General features: G+C 45.0%; 1 protein-coding gene and 1 pseudogene across 4 annotated transcripts; one reads left to right on the forward strand and one right to left on the reverse strand.

Moving 5' to 3' along the window:
- LOC119951192 overlaps window positions 1-25,179 on the forward strand; it is a 115,643-nt pseudogene extending 90,464 nt beyond the window's left edge.
- On the reverse strand, window positions 2,323-13,296 carry LOC119951200 (kinesin-related protein 3-like). Of its 4 annotated transcripts, XR_005457541.1 has the most exons (3): window positions 12,357-13,296; window positions 5,339-8,876; window positions 2,323-2,377 (listed from the first exon to the last, which is right to left on the reverse strand). XR_005457541.1 is itself a non-coding variant. In XM_038774227.1 (2 exons), the coding sequence occupies exon 2, from the start codon at window positions 8,488-8,490 to the stop codon at window positions 7,051-7,053; it is 1,440 nt and encodes a 479-aa protein (XP_038630155.1). In that variant the 5' UTR covers window positions 8,491-8,817; window positions 12,357-13,296; the 3' UTR covers window positions 5,251-7,050. The 4 variants fall into 4 exon arrangements, 3 of the variants coding, with proteins under 3 accessions (XP_038630155.1, XP_038630152.1, XP_038630153.1); XM_038774227.1 differs by lacking the exon at window positions 2,323-2,377 and having other exon boundaries at window positions 5,251-8,817; XM_038774224.1 differs by lacking the exon at window positions 2,323-2,377 and having other exon boundaries at window positions 5,251-8,876.
- Window positions 25,180-25,987: the final 808 nt, after the last annotated feature.

The raw sequence follows: 25,987 nt of genomic DNA on the forward strand, positions 1-25,987 counted from the left end.
GTTATCACAAGTGGCCAGAAATCAGAACAATGGAGCCTTTAATTATACCACCTTAAAACCCATGGGATTTCGCTGCTGCCCTTGAAAGAATGTGATGTTTTTATCAGTGGTTCTGTTTTTCCCAAACACATGTCTGAGTTTGGAAGTTGTATATTTCTTTCATTTTAAAACTAGGATTTAATATTTCTGTCTTAAACAGTCTTCTTACCTATATTAAGTGTATTTAAAATACCTGACTTCTACAGTCGCCCCTTTGATAAATCGAAAGATCAAGTGAGATATATCAGAATAAGATAAAAGATATCATTAAAGCGATAGGATAGGTAAAAGCGCAAAGAATAATTCATTCATATTGTCATTGCAGATTTAAACAATAGAATGGAAACTTAGTATTGCAACAAGTATTTCAACAATAATCATTAAAATTCTTAAAGAATCATTATTACAAAATAACAATTAATGAATTAGTCAAATTTGATGCTACAGATTCAGTATTAATAGATTATACAAATAATTGATTGATATTACGGTTAACATTTCAACAAAAGTATTTCACCTCAAATTCATCAATTGGGGGTGCAGTAGAGCGGTGGTGGCACGGGCAAGGCCTGCCCGAGGACACTGCCAGGAATGATAAATTGGTCTGACTGCCGGTTCGCCGGCGGGGGGGGGGGGGGGGGGGTGGGGGGGACGCGCGGGTAGGGGGTGGGGGGGACTTTCTTGTTAAGTAGGGGGGTTTGACTTTGTTTTGCTATACTTTAAATGTAAATGTAGGGGGGGTTAAAATGTTTGTATTTTGAAAAATTTCTTCAATAAAAATTATTTAAAAAAAAAAAAAAAATTGGGGGTGCAGTAGGGTTAGTGTGAATCATTCTGACAGTTGGCCCCCTGCGCTTAGCGAATAGTTCTTTGATGCACGTAGCACATTGGTATGTCATATAAATGATGAATCCAGCTGCACAGGAGAATAGGATTATTCTCATTATGGACATTCCTGTGTGTCCAAACCACCCGCAAATTCTATCCCAGAGAGAGAACTTGGGATGGATCAAGTTTTTTGATTTCTTTTTGGATATGTAATACCAAATCTTTAACTTCTTCAGAGTTATCAGGAATGAAAGTGCAACATTCTGCACCAATCAGGGCGCACGTGCCACCGTTTTCGGCTAGCACATAGTCAAGTGCCATTCGATTTTGCAATACCACGGTTCGAATTGTTCGCATTTCGTCAGAGATTTTGTCTAGGGCAGTGGCAGTGTATTCTGCCACATCTTGTATGATGGTTGTTATTTTATTTAACTCATTCTCCATCCTTACTTGCCAATAGAAAGGAATGATTCTAGCAAAAATTGCATCTCTAAAGGTGATGGAACGTTTTTTTCTTTGAACAGTCATTTCTGAAATATGCAGGAGATTAGTCACATGACGAATGGCAGGTACCATGTATCCTAAATAGCAAGATCCTGACCAGGATCTTGGGAGCCAGGGATATGCTTTATCATCACAAATAAAATAAGTTCCATTATAAGCAGAATATGAGTAAATATATTCTAAGAGCCATTGGTCTTCGAATGTTTTATTATTTCTGTGGTTAGGTATGCCTGTTATCCTTGAGGACCGCATAACTCTTTCTAAGCGGTCGTTAGTACATTTAAAAGCTGTGTTAACATCTACATAGTTAGTACAATTACTATTACCCATTGGTATCCCTTTAGGGTCCTTACTGATGAGGCAAATTGATCCTTTTTGTTTAATATTAGTTGGGAGGTTAAGATGTTGAGGTTTTTTGTCAGGGTTAAATTGAAGTTGGTGCCATCCTGAAAAGGTGTTTAGTGGATAGCCTGCAGATTTCCATAAGTTAATAGATTTTTTGATGTCAACCTGGTACCTCCCATTGTCACATGTATATGCTCCAGAACGGGTCACCACAGAGCGAGGGACACTTTGATAGATGTACCATTCTGCTGTTTCTGAAGCATTAAAGGGAATAGTTAGAAAGGGAATACCCTCCCCTGAGTTAGTAGGGGTTGCAATGCATACCCAACAATTAGAAATGTTAAAGTTTTCAGCATATATCTTAGCTGTGTAAAGGAATGTGTTCTTATTCATTTCTGATACAACATTCACGAAGTCAATCAAATAACTGAAAATTAAAATTGCGGCAAACATTTTACTTGTACGCGCGCTTCACGTGCGATGCGTGAATCCAACTTTTCTTTCCTTTTAACTTAACAGCGGATTGGGTGGTGAGAAGGATTACGAAAGGACCTTCCCACTTTGATCCCAAAGGTTCCTTTTGCAGCTTTTTGATGTACACTTCTTCACCGGGCACCAGGTCGTGTCCACCCTCCGGAGGATCACCCCACGCAGCTAACACCTGTTGAGAAGCAAAGCTAACAGCATTTGTTAGATTTTGACAGTAAGACAGCAAAGCATCACTCATTAAATGACAGTCTGCTTTCCTCAAGTCAATAGTTCCTGGCAGAGACATTGGTCTGCCTGTGATGATTTCAAAAGGGCTCAGGCCTGTTGTTCTATTTGGTGTTGCTCTAATGCTGCATAATACTATTGGCAAAGCTTGGACCCAATTCATGCCTTCCTGGCTGTATTTAGACAGTCTTTCTTTCAAAGTTCGATTCATACGTTCCACTAGTCCTGATGATTGTGGATGATAAGGACAGTGTAAATTCCAGTTAATGTTTAGTAGTTTACAGACTTCCCTACAAACAGCTCCTGTAAAGTGGGTTCCATTGTCTGAGTCAATGCTAGCTGGTACTCCCCATCTGGGAATAAAGTCTTGGCATAGCACTTTGGCTGCATGGGCAGCTGTCCCTCTTCTAGTTGGAGCAGCTTCCACCCATCTGGAGAATTTATCCACTATTACAAGCACGTCATTGTACTGTTGACATTTAGGAAGAGTGATGTAATCTACTTGTAAGTCCTGGAATGGACCTGCAGGAGCAGGAGCTCTTAATTGAGGCATTGATGTTATAGGACCCAAGTTATTCTTTTGACAGGTTACACATCGGTTTGCTACCAATTGTGCATGTTTTTTGAATCCTTTACCACACCAACTTCTATGGAATCGATCCATCATTTGTTGAGGTGATATGTGTCCCCATGAATGAATTTGTTGAGCTAAGAAGGGCATTAGTGATTGCGGTGCGACTTCTCTCCAAATTTCATCATCATACGGTTGAATACCTGATTCTAACCATTTCCATTTTTCTTCCTTTGTACAATCATTCTGCATTTCACGTAAATCATGTAATAAGGTGGTTACTCCCAATTTGTAAATGTGACTGGATTCCTGATGCCAATGAGAGGCACAAAGGGAGGCAGCTTCCCTTGCTGCGTGGTCCGCAAGAGCATTTCCTCTTGCTTCCATAGTGTCCTCATGAGTATGGGCTTTACATTTTAGAACTGATACTTCTTTGGGTAAGGTCATAGCTTCTAGAAGATCTCGTACTTCCTTTCCATTTCGGATAGGTGTACCTGCTGTTGTGAGAAATCCTCTTTTTCTCCACAGTTGGCCAAAATCATGTGCTACTCCAAAACCATATCTGGAGTCAGTATAGATGTTAGCAGTTTTATCTCTTGCCACATGACATGCTTCTGTAAGTGCCTTTAATTCGGCCTGCTGAGCTGATGTAGCTGGGGGCAAACTTCCTTCAGCTAATACTTCGTATGGGCTTGTGACTGCCCACCCAGCTTTCCTGATACCCTTGTCAATAAAAGAGGAACCATCTGTGAATAGGATTAAATCTGGGTTCTGTAGTGGCTCTTCTTCTACTAAGCGTACTTCTTCCATTTCCTCTATTATTTTCACACAGTCATGCACTTCTCTCTCTCCCTTCCCTTGTTCCTCGGGAAGCGGGAGCAAGGACGATGGGTTTACAGGACTGGCTTTGTGAAAATATAGGTTGGGAGCTTCCAAAACTGCTGTCCATCTAGTCCATCTAGCTGATGTAACTTGTGACACTCTGTTCATGGATAGTAGAGAATGGACTGAATGTGGACATTTAATGATTAACTTTTGGTCTAGAACAAGTCCAGATGTAATCATTACAGCTCGACATGTAGCTTCCATGGCTCGTAAGCAACTGCCAAATGCTAGTGCCACATTGTCAAGTTTAAGGGAATAGTACCCAACTGGTCTTAACTGATCACCATGTTCTTGAGCTAGTACTGCAGTCATGTAACCATCTCTTTCATGAACAAACATGGTAAAAGGTTTTCCGTTGTTTGGAATACCTAAGGCTGGCGCTGAACACAGGACCTTTTTCAAATTCAGAAATGATTGTTTTTGTTCAGAATTGAGTTTAACTCGATCTTTTGATTTTCTGTTTCCTTTTAGAAGATCATTCAATGGCTGGCATAACTGCGTATAAGAATCAATCCAATTTCTGTTAAAATTACAGAGTCCCAAGAAAGATCTGACTTCCTGTACAGTTGAGGGTTCTTTAGCTGCTTTGATGGCAGCTGTTCTGTCCTGAGTAAGTTCCCTTTTGCCTTTGGAAATTTTCTGTCCCAAGTAAACAACTTCTTCCTGGGTAATTTGTGCTTTTGCAAAGCTAGCTTTGTGACCATTTGCACTGAGGTGGTTCAAGACCACCCGTAAGTCCTTTTCATGGTCATCTTTATTGATGGAGGCTAACAGAACATCATCTACATACTGAATAATGGTTGAAGACAGATCAGGCAGTTCCCTGATGTGATTCTGCAGAGCCATGTGGTAAACAGTTGGGCTATTGTGAAAACCTTGCGGTAGTCTAGTCCATGTGTACTGTTGCTGATTAACTGTAAAAGCAAACCATGGTTGTACTTGTTTAGCTAATGGTACTGACCAGAAGCCATTTGCCATATCAATGACTGAAAACCACTGAAGGTCAGGAGTTAAAGAGTTAAAAATTGTAGACGGATCTGCCACTAAAGGAGCTTTTCTGACAATGAATTGATTTGCCTTTCTGTAGTCAATAGTAAGGCGCCATGTACAATTAGCCTTTTTCACAGGCCATACAGGGCTGTTTGATGAACTGTGAATACGCACTAAAATATCCCTTTCTTCAAGTTGTTTTATTATAGGTAGAATACCTTGAATTGACGTTTTGCTAATGGGGTTTTGTTTGGTACAAGGTGGAGCTGATCCCATGAAAGTAACTGGTTCCATTTTCAAAAGACCACAATCATTTTTGTCAATTGCCCAAATTGGATGATGTATTTCATCTTTTTTTATGTGTCTAATGGACCAGGTAATTTTCCCATTATTGAAATTGAGTGAAGAATTTAGTTGTGATAAGATGTCCATACCTAGAAGTGCTTGTGTTACCGGACCTACCCATATTGACGCTATCAGTTGATGTGGTCCAAATTCTAAGAGCAGTGGTATAGTCTTCCGAAGAGGGACAGAGTCTCCTCCTGCAGCCAAAGCTTCAATTTTCTCTGAAGTCAGGGGAAAGAAAGCAGCATTCTGTTCAGTAACACAGGTAAGTTCAGCTCCAGTATCAAATAGAAAATCGATATCAATACCTTCCACTCTTAATGAAATATATAATCCATCATTTTTCTGCTGCAAAAGTGCATGTAGAGAGAAATGGAGAGAATCATCAAGAGTGGGGTCTAGTAGTTTTTTGAATTATCACACAGAGAACGTCTTTGAGCTGGAGGACAGCTGTTTAACATTTCATTCATAGCATTGTTATCATCGTGTAGAATCCTACGTGGGTACGGTTCGTCCCCATGTGGGTAAGATTTCTCCCTACATGGGTAAGATTCCTCCCTACGTGGGTAAGGTTCCTCCCTACGTGGATAAGGTTCTTCCCTACGTGGATAAGGTTCCTCCCCACATGGATAAGGTTGGGAGGTTTTAGAATCCCGGTACGTAAGTCTGGGTCTGTCTTGTTGGAACGTTACCCTAGGTGCATCTTGTTTGTGCGCATTACGTGGTTGACCACGAGGTGGAAATGTATTGTAGTGAAAATTGTCTACCTCATTATCATCTCTCGAATCCATCCGTGGTTTAAGATAGCATTTTGCCATCCAGTGTCCTACTTTACCGCAGTAAAGACATTGTGGTATATTTTCCTTACGTGATTTTAATGGAGCCAGGGTACATGTTTGCCCTGAATCTTGTGGTGGTGCTTTAGTCACTGCTGATGAGCTTGTCCGATTGCGTAAACCGCGATCTATCTGAATACACCGGTCAACTATGTCTCGGTATGTGCCAGTTTTGGCCCAAGCTGGTAAAACCAAATTCAAGGCATCAGAAACTTCAGGTTTAACACCGGCTACAAAAGCCGTTTTTAATGGATTTAAATTGCTTGCATCCCATGTGTCAGTTTCGTCTGTAAGTGTCATTCCCGAATATTCCATCCAAGTCTGTAAAAATCTGTCCTCAAAATCCTGAATATCTTCATTACTTTTTTGAATGCAAGATGTGATCTTAGACCAATCGGTCCTCGGGGGGCGATATGTTAATAGCCAATCCCTGATTGCTAGCCAACCAGCGTCTAAATTCTGCAAATCGTCTCCAAGGGCAAATTCCACCTCAGTTCTAAGGGTTGAAATTACGCGAGTACCGAGCATGATAGTTAGAACTTGTACTCCATCAAATGGGTGGAGACTGTAAATGGATTTTAATCTGTTAATTCCATTCCATGTGGACATACCACCCTTTTTAGGATGTGGGAGATTTTTGGACCATTCGTCAATTTGTGCAGGCTCTGCTGGTTCCTGAGTCCATTGATGATCAAATATGTTTCTAGAGATAGTTTCACCTTCTTCCTCTATTTTTTTGCTTCCAACTCTAACCCGTTTGCGTTTTAAAGGGGCTAGTTGAATTAATTTAGTATTACGCTTTGTAGGAACACTATCTTCGTCTGATTCATTTGGCAGAGGAATTAATTTATTCATGACACTTGATTTCGGCTGTGCATTTGCCAATTGTGCCACTAGGTGGGCTGCTTGTTGAGTTTGTGTTACTTCAGCTGCTGTTTGAATCCAGTCTTTTAGGACCTTGCCGCTTTCAGTGGCATTGTTCAAATCTTTTTTTTAAACATATCTTTCTTCGATTAACTTGCAATTATCATATTCAATTCGCTCAGTTTTTGATTGCAACCTTTGATATCTTGACTCAACTTCAAAAATTTGATCTTGTAATTCTGCTGTTTGAATAGATAACTTCTGGAGTTTAGAGGTTTTGTTTTGCAATTCTGTTCCAATTTCATCATCATGTTCAAGTTTAGATTCTGCATCTTGCAGTTCTCTTTCTAAAACACATTTTTGTTCCATTACCTTGTACTTTTCAAGTTCAATTCTCTCAGTTTTTGATTGCAACTTTTGATATTTTGACTCCACTGTAAAAATTTGATTTTGTAATTCTGCTATTTGAGAAGATAACTGCTGGAGTTTAGAAGTTTTGTTTTGCAATTCTGTTCCAATTTCATCATAATGTTCAAGTTTTGCTTTTGTATCTTGCAATTCTTTTTCTAAAACACATTTTTCTTCAATTAACTTGGAATTTTCAAGTTCAGTTTGATCAGTTTTTGATTGCAACTGTTTGTATCTTGACTCTACGTCAAAAATTTGATCTTGGAACTCTATTTGAACAGATAACTGCTGGAGTTTAGAAGTTTTGTTTTGCAATTCTGTTCTAAGTTCATCGTCCTGTTCAAATTTGGATTTTACATCTCGCAATTCTCTTTCTAAAACACAGTTTTTTTCAATTAACTTGTACTTTTCAAGTTCAATTTGCTCAGTTTTTGCTTGCAGCTTTTGGTTTTTTAATTCCACCTCAAAAATTTGATTTTGGAATTCTGCTAATTGAACAGATAACTGTTGGAATTTGGCATCATCCTGTTCAAAACTGAATTCTGCATCTCGCAATTCTTTTTCTAAAACACATTTTTCTTCAATTAACTTGTACTTTTCAAATTCAATTTGCTCAGTTTTTGATTGCAGCTTTTGGTTTTTTAATTCCACCTCAAAAATTTGATTTTGTACTTCTGCTATTTGAACAGGCAACTGCTGGAGTTCAGAGATTTTGTTTTCCAAATCAGTTCTAGTTTCATCGTCAGATTCAAGTTTTGCTTTTGCATCTTGCAATTCTTCAACAACTGCAATTAGTTGGTCTTTAGTGGTCCTATATTCATGATCAGTTTTATTTTTAGTAATTATCTCTTGCTGTCTGCGTAATTGTCCCATAATTGCCAGGGACCATTTAACACGTTCTGCACTGTGCAATCGTGTGCTTTTTCCCCATGCTCTCTTGATATTATCAAAGGACCACTGTCCTCTGCGGATATTATACTTTGATTCAATTTTTCTTGAGGTTTCACATAGGTCAAATTGTTTACGAAAGAAAGACCCAAAATCCCCCAACATATCTTCAACGGAAACATCTGGTATCCCAGTTCCTCCTTTTACCGTCGTAGGGAGTAAATTTCTGCCTTCTAAAGGGTCTAAATCTATACTTTCAACTGGATCAGCCATAAATTCAACCTTTCACTTAACTTTTTGTGTGTAGGCTGCGTTAGTCTCAACAACCAGCAGCTGATTGATTTAACACAGTCTATAAAAATGTCCTTTTCAGGGGTCGAAGCACTGATTGATGCGGCTTTAAGACTTTTAATGGGTGAAAAAGATATTTCTTACCCCAGTCTAGCCGTGGATTCCGACTGTCTTCCGATCTCTTCCGATTATTCCCGAAGCTTTCGTCGTCGCCTGATCCTCCTCCGATTTCTCACGAAGCTTTCCGAACCTCTCCGAAGGTCGAATCAGAACTCCTCCCCTCCTGCCCGACTACGCCAAGTGTTGAATCTTAGGATTTGAATCCAGTTTTATTTAATTTACGGTTGCCGGTTGTTGTTGAGACATTGCTGAAACTCAGTAGAAATTCAAGTTAAAAACTTGTCAGGTGCAAATAAGAATTGTTTTATTGAAGTTCATTGGTTACAACTTGAAAATGATTTAAAAGGTAGTTTGTAGACAATTTGATTTTCTTCAAAGAATCACAGGAATTATCTTCTGAGACAATAGCCTGAACACAACTTTAAAAGTCAAAGGCTGAAGTCAAAGTATGAAAATGAAATAGGAATACAGAACTCTTTTCTAATTCTCTTCCTTTACTTTCTCTCTCTCTCTCTCTTTCTGTCTTGTTCTCTTTGTCTCTTTCCTGTCTCTTTCTCTCTGTCTCTTTCTGTCTTTCTTTCTTCTTGTCTTCTTGTCTTTCTGTCTTCTTGTCTAAAATGGTGGCCAAATCATCCATGGATATACTCTTTCATATCTGTCTTAAGCGATCCGATCACACCCCAATATAATCCTAATTGGTTTAAGCTATATTCAAAACACATTTGATTTGATAACAAGCCATCCATCCTCCCAATGCAACGCCACTTCCAATTGTTGCTTATCTGCAACAATTGAGACGTTAGTCATCTCATCATGCTATTATTCCGAAAATATAAATGAAACTGTATTTTGACACAGTCTAAAATGTTTCAGCTTGCATACGTTATGGAATGTGGTTCAGGCTGTTATCACAAGTGGCCAGAAATCAGAACAATGGAGCCTTTAATTATACCACCTTAAAACCCATGGGATTTCGCTGCTGCCCTTGAAAGAATGTGATGTTTTTATCAGTGGTTCTGTTTTTCCCAAACACATGTCTGAGTTTGGAAGTTGTATATTTCTTTCATTTTAAAACTAGGATTTAATATTTCTGTCTTAAACAGTCTTCTTACCTATATAAAGTGTATTTAAAATACCTGACTTCTACAATGGTTAGCACAGCCTCTTCACAGCGTCAGGGACCCGGGTTCAATTCTGGCTATGTGTCATTGTCTGTGTGGAGTTTGCACGTTGTCCCTGTGTCTGTGTGGGTTTCTTCTGGGCGCTCCAGTTTCCTCCAACAGTCCAAAGATGTGCAGGTTAGGGTAGGGAATGGGTCTAGGTAGTGTGCTCTTTCAGAGGGCCGGTGCAGACTTGATGGGCTGAATGGCCTCTTTCTGCACTGTAGGGATTCAGTGGTTCTATGGTATCAGTTGGGACGATGAGCCTGACGAATATTAATCATGAGGAAGTGACACCACAATGAGAAAGTGACATCACACATAAGCAAGGTGACCGATATCCTTCAGAGTCCAATCAGACATTGATCATGCCCCATTTAACCAATCAGGAACTGATCATGGGCTGCTTGGGCCAATCAGAACACTGGTTCACTACCATCAGACCATGTGTAGAGGTAATTGCTGGAAAGGGTTAATGAGCTACAATTCTCTGGAGCTCGACATGCAACACAACATGAAGTAAGAGGACAGACTTCAGTCAACAGGACAAGAGACATCGCCAAAGTCACCCAGAAGTCGAGAGCTGGTGATCCAGAGTGAAAGGACTGATCCACTGCCTTGGTTGAGTATTGTGATTGAATTGGCAAGTCAATTAAAAGTAGAGGTGTCGGTTAAATCTAGGAAGGGACATATATATTATGTATTAGTTGAGTGCCTGGGTCTGTTATAAACACAGGACAGTGGGCAGCATGGTGGTGCAGTCGGTTAGCCCTGCTGCCTCATGGCACTGTGGTTCCAGGTTTGATCCCAGCCCTGGGTCACTGTCTGTGTGGTGTTTGCACATTCTCCCCGTGTTTGTGTGGGTTTCGCCCCCACAACCCAAAGATGTGCAGGCTAGGTGGATTGGCCATGATAAATTGCCCCTGAATTGGAAAAAATTCTAATTTAAAAAAAAATTAACACAGGAGAGCTCATGAGCAAGTAGTCCAGGTCGTGTAGCACATTCTGGTGGGGACACCGGTCTGGAGAGGATGTGGTTGCAGTTTGGGCATGAGAGGGAATTAAAAACATGAAGATGTGGGAAAGGGAAGAAAACAGAGAGAGGGGAAGAGATGGAGGGAGAAAAAAGAGAGGGAGAGAGAGAATTAAGGTTGGACTTAAAGGCAGAAGTGAGGAAAGTTAAAAAGGAGGAGTAACCCTTCCCAGTCCAAATCCCAGTGGGGATCTTTTTAAATTTATACAGGCCCTACCAAGATTTGAGGGGAAAGATGTAGAAACATTCTTCATGGCATTTGAGAAAATAGCAATTCAAATAGAGTTGACGAAGGAAGAGAGAGCATTCCTCATGCAAAGTAAACTGATGGGGAAGTGCAGGAAGTTTATACTTCCCTGTCAGAGAGGCTGTCTCACAGTTACAACAAGGTAAAGACTATTCTGGGTGTATTTCAATTAGTTTTGGAGGCATTGAGGCAAAACCTTTGGAATTTAAAGAAACAACAAGGACAGATTGAAACTGAATTTGAAAAGGTTAAACAGGACAATTTTAATCAGTGGGTATGAGCATTGGGCGTTGAAACCAGCTATGGTGCTCTCAGTAAAATTATTCTCCCAGAAGAATTTAAGAATTCAATACCTTCTGTGATAAGAATCTACGTTGAAGACCAAAGGGGGATGACCGCTAGACAAGCAGCAATAATGGCTGACCATTATGAGCTGATCCATAAATGTAAATCTTTGTTCCGTCACCCCCATAATTTGGTTAAGGATAGGAAGTGGGAGAGTGAAAGGAAGAGAGGTAGCCAAGGTAAGGAATAGATAGCTGGGAATGCTCGGAGGTCGTCTCCTCAGACTAGGAAGGAAGGTGCTGAGCGTGGAGGTGAGACTCAAAGGTCTCAGTGTTACCGTTCCAATAAAGTGGGAAGCATTCGTACAGCCTGTTGGACGTTGTGAGGAAAGCCCATGGGACTTGTTGAGATTCATAAGGGGGATTCTGAAAAGGGATCAAAAGTGGAGAATAGCACAGAGCGGACAGTAGCTCTAAGTGGAATTAGGAGACCTGAGGTAAACTCTGCTGTGGAAGCAGGTGTGGTGAATGAGGTCGATGAGAGATATGCAGGGCTTTGATCTGAGAGGAAGATCACCCCATTTTCATCAAATGATGGAGCCAAACCCAACATTATTTCAAGGGACACAGGTCCCACACAAACTCTCTCGCTGGAGAGGGATTTGTTTTTTCCTCTGGAGAGTTCAATGAAAGCTAAGGGATTGGATTCTCCGCTGTCGGGATTATCCGTTTCACCGGCAGCCCGGGGAATTCCCGATGGCGTGGGGCTGCCCACAATGGGAAACCCCATTGGCCGGTTGGCGAGATGAAGAATCCCGGGGGCCCCCTGCAACAGATTTCTGGTGAGGCGGGACGGAGAATCCTGCCCAAGGTATTGGTGAATGGGATAAGTGGAGATTATATCCCAGTTCCATTGTATAAAGTACAATTGGAGTGTGATTTATTGTCAGGACTTCTGGTTGTTAGAGTGGTTAAGAAGTTGCCTGTAGACAGAGTAGACTTACTTTGGGGGAATGATTTGGCAGTTGTGAAGGTTGCAGCTTCACCCATGATTGCAGAGAGTCTGAGGGAAGAAAAGGAGACAAAACAGTTCCAGGAACAGTTTCCAGATATTTTTCCATCATGTGTGGTGACCAGGGCAATGGCTAAACAAAGTTCATCGCCAGAGATTAAAGTCACGCCACAATCAGATGATAGAGCAGCCAAAACTATCCTTGAGAATGAGGATAATTGTGAGGAAGTATTTGATAGGACTTCATTAACTGACGCCCAGGAGGCTGACCCAGAGTTATGTAGATTCGCACAGTTAGGTCTCATGGAAGTTGAGGCTGAAATGGTTCCAAAGTGTTTACACATTGAGAACGGAGTTCTGAGGAGGAAGTGGAGACAGCCTCATATATCTGTGGTTGAGGAGTGGATTTTTGTTCATCAGATATCCCAAATATTGTGGGAAATACTGCAGGTAGCGCGAGATACCAACGGCAGGACTTGTGGAAATTCGGAAAACCCAGGTATCAGTCAACAGGTATTCTTCCTGGCCAGGACGGCAAAGAATGTAGTGCGATTCTCTCGAATTGGTCACACCTGTCAGGTGATAGGTAAACCACAACACAGGATTAAACCCGTGCCTTTAATACCCAGACCAGTGTTTTAAGAACCGTTTATTTGGGCATTGGTGGGTTACATAGAACATAGAACACTACAGCGCAGTACGGGCCCTTCGGCCCTCGACGTTGCGCCGACCTGTGAAACCATCTGAAGCCTATCTGACCTACACTATAGAACATAGGATCGTTGTGTAAAATGAAGGCAGGGCTGAGCGGCCTCTCCCCTGTGCGAACTCGCTGATGTCTCTGCAGGTTGGATAATTGAGTGAATCCCTTCCCACACTGAGAGCAGGTGACCGGCCTCTCCCCAGTGTGAACTCGCTGGTGTCTCTGCAGGGTGGATGAATCACTGAATCTCTTCCCACACTGAGGGCAGGTAAATGGCCTCTCGCTGGTGTGAACCCGCTGGTGTGTCTGCAGGGTGGAAGAATCACTGAATCTCTTCCCACACTGAGGGCAGGTGAATGGCCTCTCCCCTGTGTGAATTCGCTGGTGTGACTGCAGGCTGGATAACCGCGTGAATCTCTTCCAACACTGAGTGCAAGTGAACGGTCTCTCCCCAGTGTGAACCCGTTGGTGTATCTGTAGGTTGGATGACTGAATAAATCCCACCCCACACTGAGGGCAGGTGAACGGCTTCACCCCAGTGTGAACTCGCTGATGTCTCTGGAGGTTGGATGAATCACTGAATCCTTTCCCACACTGAGAACAGGTGAATAGTGTTTCCCCTGTGTGAACTCGCTGGTGTGACTGCAGACTAAACGAGTGAATCCGTTCCCACACACAGAGCAGGTGAATGGTCTCTCCCCAGTATGAATGCGTCGATGAGTTTCCAGTGCAGATGGGACTCTGTATCCCTTCCCACAGTCCCCACATTTCCAAGGTTTCTCCATGTTTTGTTACTCCTTGTGTCTCTCCAGGTTTGCTGATCAGTTGAAGCCTCGTCCATACACAGAACACGTGTACAGTCTCTCCCCGCTGTGAATGGTGTGATGTTTATTCAAGCTGTGTAACTGGTTAAAGCTCTTTCCACAGTCAGTGCTCTGGAACACTCTCACTCGGGTGTGTGTGTGTCTCGGTGCTTTTCCACTCACACTGATGTTTAAAATCTTGTGAAGTCAACAGATCGGTAAACCATTCTCCCTCTAGATTCAAAGACAATGACATTTAGGACCCGATGAATTGAGTGAGTCTGTGAGACCGAGACATGATGTTTGAGATTTCTGTCTGTAATTCCTCCTCTTCTAATATCCTGTAAAACAGTTTGGAAAAGACATTGCAGTCAGCATAAGATCGAAATTCAGAACAGACAATTCTACTTACAATGGAACATTCTTCTTATGGTATGGAAACCATAACAAATCGGAGTTGCAGTCGGCCATTCGGCCCATCAAGCCTGCTCAACCATTCAATGAGATCATTGGCCGATCTACCTCAGCACCATTTTCCCACACTATCCCCCACATCCTTTGATATCTTCAATATCTAGAAACCTACGTATCTTTGTCTTGGAAAGACTTGATGACTGAGGCTCCACAGTCCTCTGGGGTATAGAATTCCAAAGCTTCACAACATCCTCGAGTGAAGAAATCCCTCCTCATCTCAGCTTTGTTTCCATTTTCTCACCTGTTCCCCATAACCTTCTTCAATCAGAAATCTATCCAACTAATCCATAAACATATTCAATGACCCTCGCCTTATAGTGATCCCTGTGGAAGAGAAATCCAGAGACTAACAACCATCTGATGGAAGAGATCATTGGAAATATATAACAGAGTTATTATACTATATTAAACAGCTAGAAATAATAACAAATGTGCTTTATTACAGAACTCTGAATAATCTATCGAATGTATACCATATAATAACACTAGACATATCATACGGGGTGGCACAGTAGCACAGTGTTTGGCACTGTTGCTTCACAGCGCCAGGGTCCCAGGTTCGATTCCCAGCTTGGGTCACTGTCTGTGTGGAGTCTGCACGTTCTCCCCGTGTCTGTGGGTTTCCTCCGGGTGCTCCAGTTTCCTCTCACCAGTCCCGAAAGACGTGTTTGTTAGGTGAATTGGACATTCTGAATTCACCCTAAGTGTACCCGAACAGGCACCGGACTGTGGCGACTAGGGGCTTTTCACAGTAACTTCATTGCAGTGATAATGTAAGCCTACTTGTGACAATAATAAAGATTATTATTATGATTATCTCTGTCTGATATTAATTTATTGTCACTTTAAATGTCAGCCATGTTGGGGAAATCAGAACTTTAATTGTGAACATTAGGAAAGAGCCCATCCTTTTAGCCAGACAAATAAATGTGTCAAGCTGAGGGAGCAAAGGATGTCAATGTCTTCAAGAGAGAGAGAGACCTGGGCCAATCTTTCCAGAGTCTGCACCCTCCCTGGATTCACTTCCTTTCCCATCAGTTGTAGCAAGTGACCAATTGAAGGTGAGAATGAGAAAATAAATGGAAAGGGGCAGAAAAGAAAGTGTTTTACTCACAGATGTTAGAGACAGGAGAAGGTTTCAGTCTGTGTGAAGCTCAATCTTCAATCACTCCCATTGGCTACAGGACTAGAGTCCTTCTGGGCGTCCAACTCTTCCCATTGGTCAACGCCAATGCAGGGACGGTCAGGTGGTGGGCACTCCCTCGCACATGCTCAGTTCCCCCTCTCCTTTGGACATGCGTAGTCGCTGGCCGGGTGGGGGAGGGGAGGCCGGCGAGCGGCTTCTCGCTCTGGCCGGAGACGTCAGCCGGTTGCTTGGAAACGTTGTCTCGAGAAGGGACAACAATGAGTGGGGCCCCGGCGGGGAGCCCGCGCCGAGCCTGCGCACTGCAATGCAGAGACGTCACCGCCGAGCAAAATGATTCCTATTGGCTGATTCAGGCTCTCACACAATGAAAGGTTCTGGTTTACCCAGCAGGTGGCTGACGTTTAAGGAGACAATAAATTAATATCGGCAGTGAACAGGCATCTGTCAATCAGCCTGAATCAGCACCTTCAGGAGAATTGGGAGAGTGAATATTAGATACAGCAGAGTGAGAATGGAGGGAGAGTGTGTGGGATGGAAATTTACACCTTTTGGGGAATGAGAGAGGAAAGAATGTTTCAGAGAAACTACAATTGTCTGTTCTGAATTTCTATCCTGGACTGACAGTGATACATTTTTAAAACTCCTTTTACAGGATATCAGAAGGAGAGGATTTGCAGACAGAAACCTCACACCAAACATCAGCTGCAGATCTGCTCTATTCATTAGCCTTTCATCGTTGGATAACCATTTGTCTATTCTGTCTGCTGCAGAAAATGTTATGAATCAATTTGACTGGAAGAGTACTGAGATACACACACATCTGAGTAATCGTGTTCCAGTGCACAGAATGGGGAAAGAGCTTTAATCAGTTATATAGCTTGAAGAAAACATAAAGAATTGGTGCAGGGAAAGACCAAACACGAGTTGTGTGTGGACAAGGCTTCAACAAATGAATTGAATGTTGAGAGGCAGAAAGACACCTGCAAGGAGAAACAATGGAAATATGGGGAATGTGGGAAAGGATTCATATCCCCTACTGAAGCTGGAAATTCACCAGTCCTGGTGGGTATTTTTCATCCTATATTAAATTGTAAGTCATTGTTTTGTATTTACTTTATTTTTTCATGGATGTGGGCGTCGCTGGCTTGGCCAGCATTTATTGCCCATCCCTGAGGACATGTAAGAGACAACCGCATTACTGTGGGGCTGGCGTCACATGATCGCCAGACCAGTTAAGAATGACAGATTTCCTTCCCTAAAGGACATGAGTGAACCAGATGGGTTTTTACAACAATTGACAATGGCTTCATGGTCATCATTGGACTTTTAACTAAAGATTTTTATTTAATTCAAATTCCACCATCTGCCCTGGTGGGTTTCGAACCCAGGTCCCCAGAGCATCACCCTGGCTCTCTGGATTACTAAAACAGCGACAATACCACTACATCACTGTCTCCACATAATGAGGGGAGGGACTTTGTTGATTTATTGTTTAAATATATAGTATTCTTTTAAATTTTTAAATTTAAAGGGTTTACTCATGGCAGGAGAGCACAAAGCCATGGTTTGGTCCTCTTGCTCCATGTGGGAATCCAGGTGCATTTCCAGTTCCCGGGACCAGCATTGTGTGCAGGAAGTGTGTCCAGCTGCAGCTCTTGGAAGCTCGGGTATCAGAGCTGGAACGGCGGCTGTGGAGCATCCACGAGTCTGAGAGCATCGTGAGGCATGTTCAGAGAGGTGGTCACACCGCAGCTGAAGGAACTTGAGGAAGGAAGGGAATGGGTGACCGCCAGGCAGTCCAAGAGAAAGAGGCGGGTATTTCAGGAGTCTCCTGGGGTCCCGCTCGCTAATCGGTATTCCATTTTGGAGGCTGATAAGGCTGGTTCCTCCGGGGAGTATGAACAGAGGCAAGTTTCTGGCACCACAAGCAGCCTGTCTGTACAGGAGAGGGGAAAGAGAGGAAGAGCAATAACAATAGGGCATCCTATTGTATCTGGAAAATCACAGATATGTCAACCAGTATTTTAATCAAAGTTCTACCCAGGTGTCTTTTAATAGCCAGGAGAAAAATGGACAAAATACAATCTTTATTGAACAAAGTTAATCCGTAAATTAACCCAAGTTTGTATACAAGAAATATCCAGGATTCGGCTATACTACCCCCAAAGGTGGCTGGATTGAACTGTAGATCCAATCCTCCAGCCTCTCTGGTCCATCATCACTAAGTTAGTCTCAATGGCAGCTTCCTCCCTCCTTCCTTCTCTGGTCAGTCTGGGGTTGGTCAGGGTCATCTCCCACATCAGGTTTTCGCTGCTGGTGTGCTTTGGACATCTATTTTCATCCTCCTTCCTCCCCGCCTTTTCCAGAAACTACTCTGGCTTCTGGCCAATGAGCTCTCGGGAGAGGGTCACAACAGCCAATGGGTTTCTTGATGTCTGCTTGACAGGACACTGGGCCCCGCCCCCAGGTGTCCACCTCTGTGGTGTCTGCTGGCACATAACCTGTTTTCCTGGGTGCACAAGAGTCTGGCTCGATCTGGGACACTGACAATGGGCTTGTGCAATGAATAGAGTGCAATGATCTGTTGATGGCGAGTTGGTAGGGCAGTTCCAGACATGTCGGAGTCTGTATATTCGAACTTGACCAAGTTCGAATTCCCAGCAGGCCATTTGCTGGTGCTGACTCGTTTAACTTAAAGTGTCCATTTCTTTAATTTCGGATATCCAATTTTAATGGAGCTTAAAACTAGGCCGGCTATGTTACCACAGTCCCTCCTTTTGATTCAGTGAGCATCAGTGAACATTTAAGGGTCAATAAATTAATATCGGCCAGAGATAGGTCGAGAGTTGTTATATGGTACAGTTTAGATATATTATTTATGGTTCTGTACAGTACATATAATTTTTATTTCTCGTATTGTAATATTGTACTATAACTACGTCATATATTTTCAGTAATCTGTTACCTCAGAGGGTTGTTAATCTCGGGATTTCTCTTCCTCAGGGGCCAGTGGAGTCTGGAGGTCATTGAATATATTCAAGGATGAGTTAGACAAATTTCTTTTTTTAATTTGAAGTACCCAGTCTTTTTTTTCCCTTTGGACATGTGCAGTTCCGGTCCATCTGCCCACATGGCAGATGGAGCGAATTCTCCAGCATGGGGGATATTGGGAGCTGCGGCCGCCATTACTCATCCGGAGCCCAGTCTCCACCTCCTGGACTGGGATGAAAAGTGGAGGGGTGGGCATTGACCAGAACCTTACACGAAGCACATGTGGATAGTCACTGGATTGGATTTTGACTCTTGCCCACCCTGACCAAAACATTTTTGAACTTAAAAGTACCCAATTCATTTTTTATCCAATTAAACGTCAATTTAGTTTGGCCGATCCACCTACGCAGCACATCTTTGGGTTGTGGATATGGGACCCACGGAGACACGAGGTGAATGTGCAGATTCATGAGCCGGAGCCGGAATCAAACCTCGGCGCCGTGAAGTTAGACAGATTTCCGATTGACGAGGGAGTTGAGTGTCATGGGGAACAGGTCAGAAAATTAAGTGAAAGTGAAGATGAGGAGTGAATTCTTCATTCGAGGATGCGGTGAAGCTTTGGAATTCTCTACTCCAGACGTCTGTCAGCAAGTATTTTCCATTTCGCGATTGATAGGTTTCGAGATAGTGAAGATTGATGGAACCATCAATTCACCAGACACGTGCTTTAAGATACGAACAGTGGTTTTAATCTACTTACAACAGATCCAGCCTGTTCCGCGTTGAACTCTCGATGAACTGAATGACTGGCTCTGAGCATTGGTATTTATACAGCAGTCCAGGGGGTGGAGCCCTGTACAAACTCCTAAACATTCCCAGCGCTACTCCCCCTAGTGGTCGGGCAACGCAACTGCACTTACAAATGCATGGTCTCATGTATATACAATACAGTGTGAATTACGGAGTTACATTCACCACATTCACCCCCTACAAAATAATCAAGTCCAGCGGGGGTGGTGGTTCATAAATTGAGTCTGTCCGGTGGTCGAACTGTCCGCTGCGATCTGCGGAGCACCGGGGTTGCAGCCTCCTGCGGTGGCTGGACGGGTGTTGTGGGTTGGGGTACGATGGCGGACTCCAGGGAAGATCTCGTCCAAGCTGCATACACGTCTGGTTGGACTGGGGGCGCTGGGGGTTAGCTGGTGCGGGTGCGCGGTACAGGTGGAGCGAACTAGTGGGCTCGGGAGCGCGAGGGGGCGGCTGGGTGGGGTCTAGGGTGAGGGGTGCATCTGTAGTGATAGAGGGGATGCTGGATCCGGCGGGTGCAAGGTCCCGGAGGGATACGGTGTCCTGACACCGTCAGGGAACTCGACAAAGGTGTACTGGGGGTTGGAGTGAAGCAGGCGCACCTTCTCTACAAGGGGGTCGGTTTTGTGCGCCCTGACGTGCTTCCTGAGGAGTACAGGGCCCGGTTTCTTCAGCCATGCCGTGAGAGAGAACCCCGTGGTAGTGCCCCTGGAAAAACTAAAGAGCCGCTCGTGAGGGGTCTGATTGGTCGCTGTGCATAAGAGGGACCTGATAGAGTGGAGCGCATCTGGGAGGACTTCCTGCCAATGGGAGACTTGGAGATTCCTGGACCGGAGGGTCAGTAGGACGGTCTTCCAGACCGTCGCATTCTCCCTCTCCACCTGCCCGTTCCCCCTGTGGTTGTAGCTGGTAGTCCTGCTCGAGGCGATGCCCTTGTCGACCAGGTACTGACGCAGTTCGTCGCTCATGAAGGACGAACCCCGGTCGCTGTGCACGTAGCTGGGGAAACCAAATAGGGTGAAGATACTGTGCAGGGCCCTAATGACTGTGTGGGAGGTCATATTGGGGCACGGGATAGCAAATGGGAAGCGGGAGAACTCATCTATGGCGTTTAAGAAGTAAACGTTCCTGTTAGTTGAGGGGAGTGGCCCTTTGAAATCGACCGCGAGGCGTTCAAAGGGCCTAGAAGCCTTGACCAGGTGGGCCCTGTCTGGTCTATAGAAGTGCGGTTTGCACAGATCGGGCAGTCTCTGGTGACGGCTTTTACCTCCTCAGTGGAGAAAGGCAGATTTCGGGCTTTGATGGAGTGGGAGAGCCGGGTGACCCCCGGGTGGCAGAGGTCGTTGGGCGATCTGGTTTACCATGTCTGCAATCCTGGGGAGGGGATACGCGTCAAGGAGCGTAAATCTATTTATGGTCTGACTATAGTCGACAACCATACGGAATTTTTCTCCGGTCTTGACGACCACCACCTGAGCTCTCCAGGGGCTGTTGCTGGCCTCTATGATCCCCTCACTGAGAAGCCTTCGGACCTCCGATCGGATGAACACCCTATCCTCCAGGCTGTACTGCCTGCTGCGAGTGGCTACGGGTTTACAGTCCGGGGTGAGGTTGGCAAAGAGAGGAGGGGGGAGATTCGCAACGTGGCTAGGCTGCAGATAGTGAGTGGGGCCAGGGGTCCGCCGAAACTGAGGGTGAGACTCTTGAGATTACACTGGAAATCAAGGCCTAATAAGAGTGGGGCGCAGAGTTCGGGCAGGACGTAGAGCTGGAATTTGGCATAGCTAGCGCCTTGGATTGTGAGCGTCGCGGCGGTGTGCCCTTGGATCTGGACAGAGTGGGAGCCCGAAGCGAGGGAGATAGTTTGCTGCGCGGGGAAAACGGGGAGCGAACAGCGTCTTACCAGATCTGGGTGTATGAAGCTCTCAGTGCTCCCGGAGTCGAAAAGGCACGGCGTGCTGTACCCGTTAATTTGGACCGTCGCCATCGAGTTTCGCAGATGCTTCGGGCGCGATTGGTCCAGGGTGACTGCGCTGAGTTGCGGGTCGGCGGCGGCTCGATCAGCTGTGCTGGAGTGGCCCCGTGATGACTGCCCTCTGAGTTCGTAGTCGTCGAGGTGAGTTTCAGAGTTTGAAGGGGATGGATCCCAAGATGGCCGCCCCCATGAGTCGCACATGGCCAGCCGCAGGGAGGAGGATTGCCAAGATGGCCGCCCCCATGAGTCGCACATGGCCGGCCGCATGGAGGAGGATTGCCAAGATGGCTGCCCTCATGAGTCGCACATGACGGGCGGGGGCGGAGTCGGCATACAGGCTGCAGCATTTCGGGGCCTGTGGGCCTGTGAATTCAGGGAACGAGTGCTTTGAGCCGTGGGAGGGTTAGAGGCTGGGGCTTTCATCGCTAGAAACACTCTGGCATAGTGTCCTTTTCACCCGCAGGTGCTGCAGGTCACGTTGCGGGCCGGGCAGTGCTGACGCGAGTGCTGATCCTGGCCGCAAAAGTGGCAGGCTGGAGCAGCATTGTGGCTGGGTGGCCGCGTGGCACAGGCCTGGGGGAGTCGCTGGTCGGGGGCCCATGACGGGGTCGCGGGGTCCGCGGGGAACGAGGTGAGGCTGCGGAAGGAGACCTCCATAGTGGTAGCAAGTTCAACAGTCGCTTCAAGATTTAGGGCCCCCTTTTCCAGCAGTCGTTGGCGCACGTAATTTGACCTAAGGCCTGCAACAAGGTATCGCGTACAGCAAGTTCTCTATGTTCTGCCGCAGTAACCGCCTGGTAATTACAGTCACTAGATAAAGTTTTAAGCTCTCTCAGGAATTCTGCGAGCGGTTCCATAGGCCGCTGGCGGCGAGTAGTAAACACGTGTCGCGCGTAGACCTCATTTACAGGCCTTACATACATTTTGTCGAGTAGCGCTAGGGCCTCAGTATACGAACCGGCGCAGTTTAATTGAGTAGAGATTCTGTGGCTCACCCTCGCGTGCAGTAGGCTCAGTTTCTGCTCCTCTGTTGTTTCGGCTGTGCTTGCTTCCGCCAGGTAGGCTTTAAAACACCGCAGCCAATGAGAAAAAAATTCTTTTGCCTCTGCATCCTGTGGGTCGAGTTCCAGTCGCTCAGGCTTGAGGGCTGATTCCATGATTGATCCTGACTGTTTCTTAAGTCGATTAAATTGATGGAACCATCAATTCACTAGACATGTGCTTTAAGATATGAACAGTGGTTTTAATTACTTATAACAGAGCCAGCCTGTTCCGCGTTGAACTCTCAATGAACTGAATGACTGGCTCTGAGCATTGGTATTTATACAGCAGTCCAGGGGGAGGAGTCATGGGCGGAGCCAAGGGTGGAGCCCTGTACAAACTCCTAAGCATTCCCAGCGTTACTCCCCCTAATGGTCGGGCAACGCAACTGCGCTTACAAATGCATGGTCTCATGTATATACAGCACAGTGTGAATTACGGAGTTACATTCACCACAAAGATATCAAGGGATATGGGAGATAGTGTGGGAAAATAGTGTTGAGATCGGCAATTGAGCTCAACAAAGGGTTCAGCAAGTTTAATGGGCCAAATGGCTGACTGCAGCTCCTATTTGTTATGGTCACTGTGTCCAGGACAGGAAGCAGTGAGCAGGGATCTGTCAATCAGCCTGAATCCGCACCTTCAGGAGAATTGGGAGGGTGAATATTAGATACAGCAGAGTGAGAACGGAGGGAGAGTGTGTGGGATGGAGATTTACAGCTTTTGGGAAGAGAGAGGGAAGAATGTTCCATCGGAAGCAGAATTGTCTGTTTTGAATTCCTGTCCTGTACTGACAGTGATGACTTTTGTCAATTGTTTTTCCAGGATATTAGAAGAGGAGGAATTACAGACAGAAATCTCAAATGTCACGTCTTGATCTGACAGAATCACTTGATTCCTTGGGACACAGAAGCAGGTGAGAGTGTTCCAGAGCACTGACTGTGGAAAGAGCTTCAACCAGTTACACTGTCTGAAAAAAACATTGCACCATTCACAGCGGGGAGGGACTGTACACGTGTTCTGTGTGTCGGTAAGGTTTCGATTGTCCAACCTGGAGAGACACAAGGAGAACCAAAACATGGAGAAACCGTGGAAATGTGGGGATTGTGGGAAGAGATTCAGTGCCCCATCTAAGCTGGAGTTTCATCGACGCATTCACACTGGGGAGAGGCCGTTCAGCTGCTCTGTGTGTGAGAAGGGATTCATTCAGTTATCCGGCCTGAAAACACACCAGCGAATTCACACTGGGGAGAAACCGTTCACCTGCTCTCAGTGTGGGAAGGGATTCGTTCAGTTATCCGGCCTGAAGACACACCAGCGAGTTCACACTGGGGAGAAACCGTTCACCTGCTCTCAGTGTGGGAAGGGATTCGTTCAGTTATCCGGCCTGAAGACACACCAGCGAGTTCACACTGGGGAGAAACCGTTCACCTGCTCTCAGTGTGGGAAGGGATTCGGTGATTCCTCCAACCTGCGGACACACCAGCGAGTTCATACTGGGGAGAAACCGTTCACCTGCTCTCAGTGTGGGAAGGGATTCAGTCAATTATCCCACCTGCAGACACACCAGCGAGTTCACACTGTGGAAAGGCTGTTCACCTGCTCTCAGTGTGGGAAGGGATTCACTCGGTTATCCCACCTGCAGACACACCAGCGAGTTCACACTGGGGAAAGGCCGTTCACCTGCTCTCATTGTGGGAAGGGATTCAGTCATTTATCCAACCTGCAGATACACCAACGAGTTCACACTGGGGAGAAGCCATTCACCTGCTCTCAGTGTGAAAAGAGATTCACTCAGTTGTCCAACCTGCAGACACACCAGCGAGTTCACACTGGGGAAAGGCCGTTCACCTGCTCTCAGTGTGGGATGGGATTCACTCGGTTATCCACCCGGCAGAGACATCAACGAGTTCACACTGGGGAAAGGCCGTTCACCTGCTCTCAGTGTGGGAAGGGATTCACTCAGTTATCCAGCCTGCAGAGACATCAACAAGTTCACACTGGGAAACCGCGTCCGTTCAGCTGCTCTCAGTGTGGGAAGGGATTTTTTCAATTATCCACCCTGAAGAAACATCAGAGGGCTCACACTAGGGAGATGCCGTTCACCTGCTCTCAGTGTGGGAAAGGATTCATTTACTCATCCAGCCTGCAGACACACCAGCGAGTTCACACTAGGGAGAGGCCGTTCACCTGCTCTCAGTGTGAGAAAGGATTCAGTTGCTCATCCCACCTGCAGAGACACCAGCGAGTTCACACTGGGGAGAGGCCGTTCACCTGCTCTCAGTGTGGGAAAGGATTCAGATACTCACCCAACCTGCAGAGACACCAGCGAGTTCACTCTTGGAAGAGGCCGTTCACCTGCTCTGTGTGTGGGAAGGAATTCTGTGTTTCCTGGCAGTTACTCAGTCACGAACAACTTCACAAGTGATAATGGGGTGGATTCTGCTGTTACTGTTTCTGCTTCAGTTACATCCAGGACGGCATTTTGTTCATTCTGACAGTTGGTGTTGGAGGGAATTAAAGTTGAGTCCTGGAGACTGTGTTGAACTTCAAGGAAAAGTCTTTGTTTCACATGTGTGTGGACATACAGAGGCTCGGGCCTGAATGCTGCAGGTCCCAACGAGTCTCTCTCTCCCCCATTGTACATTGCAATGACCAGTTGTACTGTCCGATGTCATATTGATATGTTAATTGTTTTTACAGAGTACAGATAGTTGGATAAATGTAAAACTTAATATTAACATTGATTTGTTTTGGCAGCACGGTGGCGCAGTGGGTTAGCCCTGTTGCCTCACGGCGCTGAGGTCCCAGGTTCGATCCCGGCTCTGGGTCACTGTCCGTGTGGAGTTTGCACATTCTCTCCGTGTCTGCGTGGGTTTCGCCCCCACAACCCAAAGATATGCAGGCTAGGTGGATTGGCCATGTTAAATTGTCCCTTAATTGGAAACTTTAAATTGGGTACACTAAATTTATTTTTTTTAAAAACATAGATTTTTTGTTTTATTGAATACTGGATGGTCCGTATAATCACATTAAGTACAGAAATTATTTGAAACAAACCTGATAATTGCATCTCCGGCCGATTCTTGGCCCCCATTTAGCATTTCAAAGGGTTGTTCTAACTGTGATGTGGTGTTAACGGCCTCCCCTCCATGTTCATCCGAAGATAACCATCTTTCTGGTTTTCTGAGCAGTCTGTCTGTCTCAGTGCAGTTTCCCTGATTATTTTGCTAATTCAAATGGGTTTTTCAGACTTTTGCCATTGTGGGTGTAGATGGCCTGTGTTGATTGCTGCCTGCCTGGATGTCTGAATTAACCTGTCCCTATTTTCTAGTGAGGTATGACTTGCCTTTGTGCGTTTGTACATTTATCCCGTCATTAAATAGACATGTGAATAAATATATATATAGAAAAACATGGGCCCCGATATTTTCCCACAAGCCCCCCGGATGAAAAATAGACCCAAGATTGCCATGAACCGATATCTGTTGTGGTGCACCCCACTTGTGTAATAAACTATACCTTGTGGATATCGTTGCCTATCCTCATGGAAGCTCTCCTTCCTTGATCATAATTGAGGACAGGGTGCTGGACCCTTTGGGTGGCCTGGCCTCCAGATCACGGAAAGTGTCCTCAACCACCCGCTCGGAGTAACAGCCATTGACCTTTTCTCTTCCCGCTG

This window comes from Scyliorhinus canicula, chromosome 17 (assembly GCF_902713615.1).
Source record: "Scyliorhinus canicula chromosome 17, sScyCan1.1, whole genome shotgun sequence".
NCBI lineage: Eukaryota > Metazoa > Chordata > Chondrichthyes > Carcharhiniformes > Scyliorhinidae > Scyliorhinus > Scyliorhinus canicula.

Excerpts from the sequence above, each read along its gene's own strand:
- LOC119951200 (XM_038774227.1), bottom strand. The coding sequence starts at position 8,490 with ATGGCTGATCCAGTTGAAAGTATAGATTTAGACCCTTTAGAAGGCAGA.